The sequence below is a fragment of the Solea senegalensis genome, linkage group LG2 (assembly GCF_019176455.1).
Source record: "Solea senegalensis isolate Sse05_10M linkage group LG2, IFAPA_SoseM_1, whole genome shotgun sequence".
NCBI lineage: Eukaryota > Metazoa > Chordata > Actinopteri > Pleuronectiformes > Soleidae > Solea > Solea senegalensis.
In genome coordinates, this window is record NC_058022.1 from 6,363,528 (window position 1) to 6,375,121 (window position 11,594).

The 11,594-nt window shown below is 41.5% G+C and overlaps 1 protein-coding gene across 1 annotated transcript; it reads right to left on the bottom strand.

The window, feature by feature from the left end:
- Window positions 1–671: 671 nt before the first annotated feature.
- LOC122765467 (protein FAM171B-like) lies at window positions 672–9,882 on the bottom strand. The gene is made up of 8 exons (XM_044019723.1): window positions 9,586–9,882; window positions 4,212–4,445; window positions 3,442–3,534; window positions 3,162–3,320; window positions 2,695–2,865; window positions 2,333–2,449; window positions 2,003–2,126; window positions 672–1,814 (listed from the first exon to the last, which is right to left on the bottom strand). The coding sequence occupies exons 1-8, from the start codon at window positions 9,767–9,769 to the stop codon at window positions 887–889; spliced, it is 2,010 nt and encodes a 669-aa protein (XP_043875658.1). The 5' UTR covers window positions 9,770–9,882; the 3' UTR covers window positions 672–886.
- Between the last annotated feature and the right edge of the window lie 1,712 nt (window positions 9,883–11,594).

The following is an 11,594-nucleotide window of genomic DNA, read 5'->3' on the forward strand; positions in this document are numbered from 1 at the left end:
AATTAAATTAAAAAAAAGAGAATTTTTTTGCCAATCCCAGCTGAAATAGATCAACATGCAACAATGTGTTTGACTCAACAGGATTAACTCATTACTCACTGCTTCCTTAAGTCATTAAACTAGTTATTTTGTTATTTTCTTTGTTTGAAATTGCACACTGGTGCATTCAAGTGTTGTCATATCTTCCTATTTATGTCACTGTGAGCCCGTGCAGCCTCTCACACTCCAGGCACTTACCATGTGATGTCATCAAAGTCTGAAGGATTCAGGGGAGAAAATTGCACTTCAGCGTCTCATCTACTACTCTTGAGAAGAATGAAGAAGTGATTGATTGAATTTCCCATCCTCAGAGATTTGTCTCTTTGCCAAGGAAGTTGTGTGTTTTTGGCAGCGCTCGTCTGTCTGTGAACAGCATAACTCAAAAGAGTGAAGATAAATTTTTTGATTAAATATTCTGGGGATGTAAGTTATGGTCAAAAGGAAGAAAATGATTAGATTTAGCTGGTGACATGGATTCATATTCAGGATTAAAATTAAAACGTGTTGGCAGAGATTTCCACTCTGAGGGCTTTCCTCTTATTTCTCAGTGATTTGATTTATGAATGAAACACTCTCTCTCTCTACTCTTCATTGTGATTAGTCGACTGTAGAGAAATCATCAAGGTCAGTTGTTCATTTATTCACTGATTTATTTGTACTAAAATATATAATAGAAGGATTCACTTTGTGGTAAAAATACATCACACCATGCAGAAACATCGCTTTTAAGTAAAAGTCTAAATGACGTCTGGTCACAGTGGAGCGTCAGTATGGAATATTAATGACACAGATTGTTAGGTGGATTTGTAATCCCTGACTGAACCTATAAGGAAAATTAAGAAATGTGTTAATGTGGATCCGTGCGTTTACTGATGGGGGAGCTTTTGACAAACGTAGCGCTGCGCTCCAGCGGTACGGCCCTCCTGCCCGACGACGGGTTCAGCTCGTTCATGTCCACCCCGGAGTCTAAACTGGTCTCCCGACTCTCTGCCGGCCTCCTCCTCCTGTGCTGCTCTGACACAGCGTAGTGGATCTCAGCTGCAGGTTTGCCCTCCAGTGACACAAACCAAGCCCGGGGAGGCTGGTGGGAGGAGCTTTTAGACAACTCTCCTAAGGCATGCGCCGAGTGCCTGCTGTCCCTGATTTTGTTTAATGTTCCTGGGACCGACACCGACTCAGGGAGATTGAAGTGACCCATGGATGTGTTGGGGGCAGTGGCCCCCCGTAGGCTCTCCAGCTCTCCCAACCGATCCTCAGCTTCCATCTCCGTGTTCTGGGTCGAAGGCGGACCCTTTGGCAGCGTCTGAGTGAAGCCGTCTTTGCTCAGCGGCTCACAGGCAGCACTGTTTGAAGCCCCGGCTCGGGGAAGAGTGGCTGATTTGCTCCACTCGGGGTATTCCTCCAGCTCGTCCAAATGAAAAAACGCGGGAGCGTGAAGGATGGCAACGGGCTGGTTGTAGAGGAAAAAATTGCCAGCCAGAGATCCCGGAACTGTCATCTGCTCTGTAGTTTTGTGTAAACAAGTCACATCATTAGATTCAGAGTCAAGATTCGATTCAGTGCATTCCAGTGTAAGAGCCACATCATTGGGACTGGCCCGTGTGTTGCCAACGTTCAGTGAGGAATCTGTGAACGACTGCTTCAGCCCACCCTGGGGTTGAGAACCGTCCATTGAAGACACTTCAAAGACTTGATCTTCACACGTGGAGGTGGTTTGGTCCTTTTTCGACATTGGCAGCATCGTCATCTTTTCCTCAGCTCCACTGAGGGAAGGTCTGTGGGTGAAATAGCACATTTATGTTAAAGTTATAAGGAAACCGCTCAAAAAAAAGTTTTTTAATTAAGATATTTTGTGATTTGGCGTGCAACAAAACCAGGAAGTGTGTCTTAAAATGTCAATCTGTACACCGTCACCATTTAGTGTGTACTATAGAGACTAGTATGAGTTGAAAGCCTTTGTTACCTGCAACCGTAATACAATCCAACCAGAAGAAAGACGAGGACAAAAATCACTCCTCCTCCGAGCACCATCAGGAAAGAGGAATGGTGTAAGAGGAAATCAGCAGGAATGGCAATTTCAAAGAAGCCTAAAGAAAAAGTGACATAAACAGGGACACAATTTTAATTGTCTACACAAAACCTAGTTCTCCACGAGTGTGTGTGTGTGTGTGGGTTTTCTCCGGGTTCTCCAGCAGATACACAGCCATCGTTTAATTTTCAATTTTTAAACATCACTGATAAACATGGCGTCACCATGTATATGCAACAGTTCATTGTGTTCACCAACACTTGCCTCTGGTTGATGACAGAGGTGCAGCGATCCAGTCGCCCAGGTGAGGGGCTGTAAATGTCCACATGAGTTTTCCATCTCTTGACACCACCTTCCCCAGTCCTTTTCTCATCCACCCACCTAAACAGAAATAAAACATGTCGTCTTATATATTTGCACATTTTTATTGTTCTGTGAACTAAAAGTGACACAGACTCTGGTTTGTGAGGTCAGAGTTATTGAACGTTTATGGCAAGAAGTAGTTTGAAGAAGATTTTGTGGGTGTCTTTTCTCTCCGAACAGTTTCATGAGTGGAAGCTGTAGAATCTTCCACACTTCTTCTTCTTCTTCTTCTTCTTCTTCTTCAAAGCATTTGGTGCACTCACCAGTGGTGCGGTTGAAGAACCATGCTGGGACAACAGTGGAAATCTGAAGTCCACAGCTGTCAGGAACGCTGAGGCTGATCTGTACGGGCCCGCTGATATGCAACTCCGTGTCTCCTGAGAAAAGCTGCATGCTGACAGCTGCCACCGGGCTCAGCTCCACACTGACAAACCCTTGGGAGAAAAAAACAACTGTGCTGAAGAAGAGAAGCTGGAAAAATACATATGTTCTGAGCAAATATACCCACTTTTGTCTTTTTTTTTTTTGGAAGGAAGTTTCATGTCCAAAACTTTGCCTGAGTGGTAACAAGACTGACTGACAGTTTTTGACTCTTTATTTTAATAGTGGAAATTCTTCTTACGCTGATAGCCATCAATAAATTAACTTTAACTTACTGTGTATGCGTCAGTCAACTAGGTTTTGGATTTGTATCTATCAAATACTGTGTACCGTGGGATTGAAAACCTACCTGATTTACTGCTCATGATGCCCAAAGTGCTGAGAGCATCGACACCGTCTGATGACAGCTGGGGAACAGTTAGATAGGCCTCGACCATGGTGAGATTACCGGTCTGGTTCAGATTCAGTAGGCTCTTGGGAAACTGGACAACAGATTGTGACACAGTATCTATGGATGAAAGGAAATATGATAAATAATCGTAGATAATATGTATTTGTTTATGCCTTTGTGTATTTACTTTCTGGAGCGTGTGTGTATGTGTGTATGTATGACTTAACTGATACAGTACCAGATGTTTTTCCTGTGATCATGACAGAGTCCTCAAAGAGCCAGATGTTCCCTTGGTTTCGACCCAGTAGTGACATGGTCACTGATGAAAATACTGCATTGAGTGTACAAGTGGAAATTAGAGGAGGGATTTTAAAGTCAGCGCTCACCATTTCATTTACATTTCAGCTCTTATCCACTAGATGGCAGCATGACTTAGTGTTGTACATTACACAGTGAACAGAATATACTACTCATAACCATCAGAGACAAAAACATACACTCTCCACACGGGGGCTATTGCATCGTCCTAATATTGACTTTTGTGGGTGAGGCATGTTTTTAAACTTAAATTTCAGTGTCATGTGGACAAGTAGAGAGTTTACAGTATTTTGGGCAGTTTGGTATTTTAAATGTTGACAAATTTTGTTCATAAAATGTCAGCAAATGGTGGAAAATGCTGAGCAAAATCATGATGAACAATATGCACTTTACGGTCCTAAAGGAGCAATGAAGCAGGGAAATATTCACAGTTATGGGGCTGAAATCGCAGAACAAAAACTTTCAATCAAATAATCAAAATAGTTTAATTTATTTATTTTTTTTTCAAAGTAATTATCGCAACTCTCTGACTTTTGTGAAACAGCTGACAAACAGTTTAAAAGTCACCCATGACACTCAAATGCATCTCAGTCATAAAAGCTGTAAAGATGACAGGAGACATAATAAAAACAACACTTGTTTTCTCACAGCGGTGACACATAACATTCTGTGCATTGACAAACATCTTACTTGGCATCCGGCTGGTTTTACACGGCAGCAGCGTGCAAACGTATCCATCCTTGCAGGCCACCACTGTGACCGGCAGACCAGCGTGGTCCGGTACATGAAGCAGAGCGGTGCCATTCTCTCCAGTGTGAACTGAGTTGAACTTGGTGTAGTTGATGTAAACCTCGACCACTGCCTGGCTCACGGGCTGATGACTTAGCACGTCGTCAACATGGACCTTAAGGTTAAAGACTGAACCTTAGAAAGGAGGAGGAGGAGGAGGAAAAGAGATTTTTTTACAAATGCTTCATATGGGATGAGCAATATGTGAACTAGAAAGACCTTAATGGACCTTAAAACTAGACAAAGCACAGATAAACCTTCTGCTTTGTCAACATTCACAACAGTGTTTATCAGTGATTCACGAGAAGACGCAAAACCACAGAGATTAATGTTGGATTGAGTTGAGGCTTCCAATGATAAGCTGTAAAATAACAAATACTGTGGTTATTCTACCACCATGACACATTTTTAAAAAATAAAGCAGTTCAATAGCATAGTCAGATGAATAAAACACAATTAGGGCTAAATAATGAATCATTTTCAAATCAAAATTGCAATTGTAAAAACTGCAATTTATTGTTATCTTCTTATTATAATTTTGTTTTCGGTTGTTGTCAACTGCCAATATAATTGCAATGAGAATATTTTCCCCAAATCGTTCAGTGTTCTCAGAGTTGCACAAAAAGGCAGTTTTACAACCAAGTACAGCTACTGTACGTGCTGTGCTGCTTGAACAGAATGGAGTCGGCTGCACTTGCGATCAACCTCGCAGAGGCTGTTACACCTTAGTGACAACACACCAACAGCAGCAAACTAATTTGCTGACTCCCGGGGGGGATATCAATCCATTAACCCCAGCAGATTACAAAGAGGGGGGCACAAAAAAAAGCCACTCAATACGAGATTATGCAACATCAGCATGCAGACGAAGGCATGAGTACAGTACATATTTCCAATAATGTAAATCTCATGAGAGTTCTAATCATTGTGTTCTCAAGTGGCTGCGAGAAAATCCCATTTAGGACCAAATGATAATGTGACACCTTGTGCACAAATCCAATCAGCCATTTTCACACCAACATTCACTAAAGCAAGCTCAGGAGAAGAGGTACACGGTCGAGGCATCAATTTACAGTGCAGCGTGTCAAATGTATTGGTGAAGGTGCACCAATGTCGTAGCTGAATATCTCTCACCTCACCCTTCCCTTCCAAGCTTCAGTTACAATCAAAACTCAACTCACAGTGTGCTACTGTGAAAACATGGTGCTCCAAAATGGCGGCTCCTGATATGAATAGAAAAGCCTCATTGTGGGTTCATTAAAAACAGCAGTTCATATTCATTCTGATTGTTTGTGTCAGTGTTTCTGGCCCAAGGCATAAGCGAACTAAGAGTGTGCTTGGGCCCCCAATAGTGTGTATAGAAAAAGAAAACATTTTAACCTATTAAAGATATCTAGATATATTTAGATATTTAACAGTGTTGATCTTAAGTTCTTTGGTTTTATTTTGGAGTTGGAGATTCATCATTTAGTGCACATTTGCAGTCAAAGTGGTTTATTAATATCACCACTTATTTGATTTTTACTGTCCTCTAACCCTCAGTGACCCTGGTTTGGTTTAAATAACACAACTATAATAATGCAGTGTTACATTGGTATCAATAAAAGTAATTCACCTGCTACTCCGAGGTGGGGGTGGGGGCTTGGGCCGGCCCTGGTTGTTTCTGGATTCAAGTGTCCCGTTTCCTGGCAACCATGTGCCAAACATGTTCACCAAAACAACTTTGTAAAAGTGATAACAGGTCAGTTCTGAAAATAGTGATATGAAGTAAGTGATGTGATATTTTGTTCCATATTTCCCATACTGATGATGAAGCTATGAAACAATTCTAAGAAGAAAATCCTTAGAATCAAGAGCAGCCTACTGTTTACACCCACAAAACTCAACTCCTGCCCTGCCATAAACATTCTCTACTGTACTAAACAGTTTCCGTGGAGTTCGGACTGGAGAGTGAGTTTTAGTGAGAGTGAGACATAAATCTCAGCTGCTGTTATTTTGTTCTTCTCTCTGCACTTTTAGGAACAAAGCCCTGCACCGCTGCACTTTCGGCGGCCAATATTTCATAAATGTCTTTCTCTAATGTCCACAGTTCAGCCCTGACTCACAGTAGCACTGGTTGGATTTGCTGCCGCTCATAATCCTGCTGCTCAACGATCAGCCAAAGCTTGACTGAAGCTCTCGTACCTTATGCCACCAGCTTTCACAACCCATATCCCACAGTCCCCCAAAACAATTCCCTTTGAATCGTCTCGCTCTTGCCATCGTTCTCAGCCACAACATGAGGCAAATAATTCCACTTGGCTGTGTTAGCGTCATCCCACGGAGATAAAAACAAGTGTGCTGCCAGTGCAGATGGACCAGAAGGCGTACGTGTGTGTGTGTGTGTGTAGGGAGAAGCAGAATCTTCTTTCTCTGAAGGGTTGGTGGTGGTGGTGGTGGGTGAAGTGAAGGTGCGCTGTGCCAGAAAGACTATAATCCTCCCATTTGGTGGTTAACAGAACCATGCCACGAAGCAGGTTTATGGAGTATAATGAAATGGGCTGTGTGAGGCCACTGTGTGATATGGCTTGAACGCTGTTATCTGTGACAACGCAAGAAGAAAACAGTGTTTCCAAAGGCTTACTTCATCCGAGCAAATCTGGGTCACATATGTTGCACTCATCTAACGTTCAATTACAAAGCTGTTAGTGAGACAAAGGCAGGTTAAGAAGTGACTGAACAACCAACACTGCCTGAGGCTAAAAGAGCTTGAATTTGATGCTAACGCTGACATTATGACACAGATACGGCGCAATCGCTTCACAGACAACATGTTGACTGGTCAGTTCGGTGACGACGACCACGCGGCACAAACAGATGGTCCCACAGGGATTTATCTCTGGTCACCACACACCCACACCCCCATTATCACAATCATGCTTGTTTATATCCGTGTTGGAATTAGGCCATATATTCCAGTATTGTAGGAGGTGGAGGGGGGAGGCGGGGTGCTATGTTGACACGAGGGCCTGATCTGAAGAAGATGTCTCGGTTGGAGTTGATGAAGAGCTGAATGTACCCTGACAAGCAAAAGCACCCCGAGTAATTTATATAAATAAATAAAGATGTCCCAATTTAAGAAGGTTGCAACACTAGTGATGTTAATCTCAACATAGGAGAACTGGCCATCTGGCTCATGAAAGAAGGTGTTTTTTTGGGTACATGATTGTTACTATTTAGTAGAGTGGAAAGTGGGTCATTTCCCTGCAAGTTAACTCTGAACTGAAGTGACACGAGGAGGAGGAGGAGGAGGAGGAGGAGGAATAATTTGGCTGCAGGGCCGGGAATGGTAGACATAATGCACGGGTGCAGTTCCAAGAGATAAATCATGAAAAGCTGGGAAGGGGGTAATCACATGGAGATGTACTGTCCTCCTACAGGAACATGAATTAGTCATGAATCAGTGGACGTCGAAGTCACAAACACTTCTTTCACACAGATCTTCACCACCGCTCTGTTGTAAACAAGGAGATGCCTGTGACAAGTGCACACATCACTGCTATGAAGACAGTGTTACGTAATACACATCACATAACGCAGCAACAAGAATAAGTGTACTGTAAACAGGTGATTTGGATGGAATGGCAAAAAAAAGAGAAAGAGAGAGCGCTTATTATTATTGTATAATTCACACACTTCTCTCCTCTTTGGGCTTCTATGAAAACGACGGCCTACTCTCCGGGAGGACAGATGGTTTGAGAGAGGAGAGAAGGAAGCTAGATGGATGTACTGGAGAAAACATGAGTGAGCAAAGGAGGTGAACCATGACACCAGCCATCATCCACCTACAATGCTGTCCTGAGCTCTCTTCCGTGGTTTGAATGTGGATTCTACTTTAATGAGAATGTTTTATTCTTATTTCGTCGAGTCTACTAACTTTTAACTTAAGAACAGGAACAAACTTGTCAGTGTGTGCAGTGAAATTGCTGGCATGTCCAAAAATAACCTCACTGATCTACACAAGGTGAGGTCAGTAAAAAAAAAAAAAGCCAGACTGACCCTGGCAGCTTTATTCCTCTCCGAGATGTAGGACGAACAGACTAAAACAGACTAAAAGATAAATTTGTACCTGCAGTGGTTAGACTTTTGAATGACCTGTTGTGATCGAGTGTGTTTGCTTCTACTGGCTGTGAAGCTAATTTCCCCTAGGAGAGAATAAAGGTCGCCAAACTTGATAAAAGGAATAACAATCACACACAGAACAACAAAGGTGAAGTCCAACACTCGCACAATAGCAGATTCTGTCTCTCAGGTGACCCTAATGACGATCTTTCACACCTTGACTTGTAGAATTAACGGTGCCATGTTCGTACCATGATGACATGACTGTACCAACAACTGGGTCAGAGGGGGGAACAATCTTCATGGTTTCAAGCTCTCAGAGGCTAAATACATGGATTTCTCCACCAGTTAGACAGAAGTGAAGAAGCACTCTTGGATGAGAGTTAAAACATCTTCAAAATGAAGTCCAGTTGCCTACAGATAACTACTGAAGACGACTATGACCTGGACGACAGAGAGCCTAATTTGAAATGTCAATATTCCAACAAGTGTGTTGATTAACTTCAGAGAGAAATATGACAACACTACAACAAGTAACACCGGTGCAAACGAGAACTGGCTCATCTGTGCAAAATATGACAAGAGAATGCATTATTGACACAGTCCAAAACATAGATCATCTTGAGGTGTTGGTTCAATAGCTATCTCTTTTATCTAGAAGAGAAAGGCACTTCAAAACAATTAAAATGGTTAGTGGCTAGTGCACTTTTATGCTTTCCTCCCCTCTACGACTATCATGAAAGATCTCCATATCTTGTCAAAGATTGGGGTGTTTACACTTCAACATAGACATGAGTTTTTCAAGCGCAAGAGAATCAGCCAGACACTGTCTCAAATGTCCGTATGATCCAATAATATCTACAGTATACAACTATAAAGAGTCTGTTTGTGATAATGACAGATGGAGACACTGTTGTGCTCCCACACCACGTACTGCTCATCAGCTGATCTGATATGAGGACATGAGTCCTGATACAGATGGTCTGCAGAGATCTAAGCGAGGACATCTTAAGTCTATAATCCGTGAAGGAAAGCCATGGGATAGCTTGTCAAACATTGTCAAAATACATACAACATTTACAGGAATATGTGATTAAATCTACTTGTTTTTAACACTATGTTTTTTATGTGGTTTAAACAGTGCTGCTGTCTTTCGTGTAGGTCCAGTTCAAACCTGGCAGTGGATGCAGCACTTGCTGTTGGTGGTGAAAGGCCTCTTGTTCCACTTGATCCGGCTCTGAAAAGTTGCCATCATCGACATGCAGAGAACGTCCCACAGCCTCGGTGAACTCCGCGGCAGCAGCTTTGTTGTTTGTGCACAAAATGAGCGCAGATATGAGACACATCAACAGGCGCATGACTCTGACTGAGAGACAGAGAGAGGGAGAGAGAGCAGAGTCTCCCTACTTCTCACTCATCACAGGACTCATCTATAACTAACAGAGAACAGAGAGATGCTCGCTCCACTGCTCTGTCCTCACAACTACTTCCTTTTCAGCCACTGTTCACGCAGCAAAGTAAACTCCTCCCCTTTAAGCTGCTCTGTGAGGCTCTATCTCGCTCTCTATCTATCTGACAAATTATGTAAGGCAAGTATAAGTCAATACAAAAAGGTTCAATACATAATATTAGTTGCAGTGCAGTGCAGGGAAACAATCGTGATTATCTCACTTTAAAATATGCAGTGGAGTGAAGAATTAAACTTACTTTATTTTACTTTCACTTGTACAGAAGCCCTGAAAGGCAAAAAGGGAAAAAAGGAGATACAAAAGGTTGATTTTTACCCTTTTTGGGGTCAAACCCCCCACAAAAATTAAGATTTAAAAAAAAAATGAAGATGAACCATTTTAAAGTGTTTTTGTAATACTGATTCTAGCCATTAGGGATGCTGTGTCACCACTACCCCACTCCCATTTTTTTTTCTTTTCTTTTGGGAATAAAGAATGTCTCCCAGGGGTGTTTTTTAAAAGATAGAGAAGATTAAGCATGTAATATTGATTTGGGCCATTAGGGGTGCTGTGCTAGGACTATCCCACACCCAAGTGTGTATTTTTATTAGGAAAGGTTTTCTAAAAGGAATGAAAAGGAAGTCCTGAAAGGCAAGTGGGAAAAATAAATTAAGGATGATTTTCCCATTATTTTTCTCATTTTGGGCAAAAAAATAGGAAAAGATTGGCTCCTATGGATCTTTTAAAAAGAAAAAAAAAATTAAGATTAAATATTTTGTTTTGTTTGTTTGTGCAATACTGATTTCAGCCATTAGGGGTGTTGTTCCATTACTATTCCACTCAAAACAAGGTTTTCTACAAAAGTGAAAAGGAATTTTCCTTTGAAAAAAACAACAAAATTAAAATAAATAACCTGAATAAACAATTGTACTAAAATAAGTAATGACACACCTGCATGTAGGACATGAGGCTGTTGCTGCTTCTGATGATGATGATGTTGATGATGATGATGATAATAATGATGAATGGTTTGATGAAACATATGCCATGGCTTTTATAGTAGATAACAATGAAGTTATTCACTAATAGAGATTTTTCCACCACCACCTTTGATCAAAACACCAAATCAATAAAAGTAAAACTGCACTCGTCTTTAACTGAACTCCAAATATTAACATCTTGATATTTCTGCTGCCACCTGGGAGCAGAATTTCATGAACTCATCAAGACACTTGCATCACCCGTTTTCCACCACTAGATGGGGATAATGCAATATCCTGCACAACAACACAAACCTTTCAGCATTTTTCAGTAAATAGGGCCTTTATATATCAGGTATGTCTATTAGTGGGATGTTCCAGGTCTACTAGATGCATACATTAAATGTCAATTAGTAAATGTGTGTGGTGTGTAAAACAAGCTGAAAACAGTCTGGTTGCAGACTTTTATTGTGACATCTCTTCTCTCTTCGGACTTCTTTTCTTGTACGCTTCGTTTTTATTTATTGTGACTCCCCGACATTTAATACAGTGCTGCAAAATCTAATTTCGCCAGCCGTGAACTTCTCTTACCTCCTGGTCATAAAAATTAAGTAGACCGCGATAGAGAAGGAACAGCATTCTCTCAACTGGTGTTTTATTGATGTGCCGGACACTTCTGTGCTTCATTCTCTGTCAACAGTTTCATACTAACATGATTTTTACCTTTAATTACAGTATGCCGTGTCTTCATCAAA

Bases quoted from the DNA above. Each gene is read 5' to 3' on its own strand.
- LOC122765467 (XM_044019723.1), bottom strand. From the start codon at position 9,769: ATGCGCCTGTTGATGTGTCTCATATCTGCGCTCATTTTGTGCACAAAC. The intron at 3,321-3,441 runs GTACTGTATCAG...TTTCATCCATAG, and splicing joins GATCACAGGAAAAACATCTG to ATACTGTGTCACAATCTGTT. The intron at 1,815-2,002 runs GTAACAAAGGCT...TTTCACCCACAG, and splicing joins GGATTGTATTACGGTTGCAG to ACCTTCCCTCAGTGGAGCTG.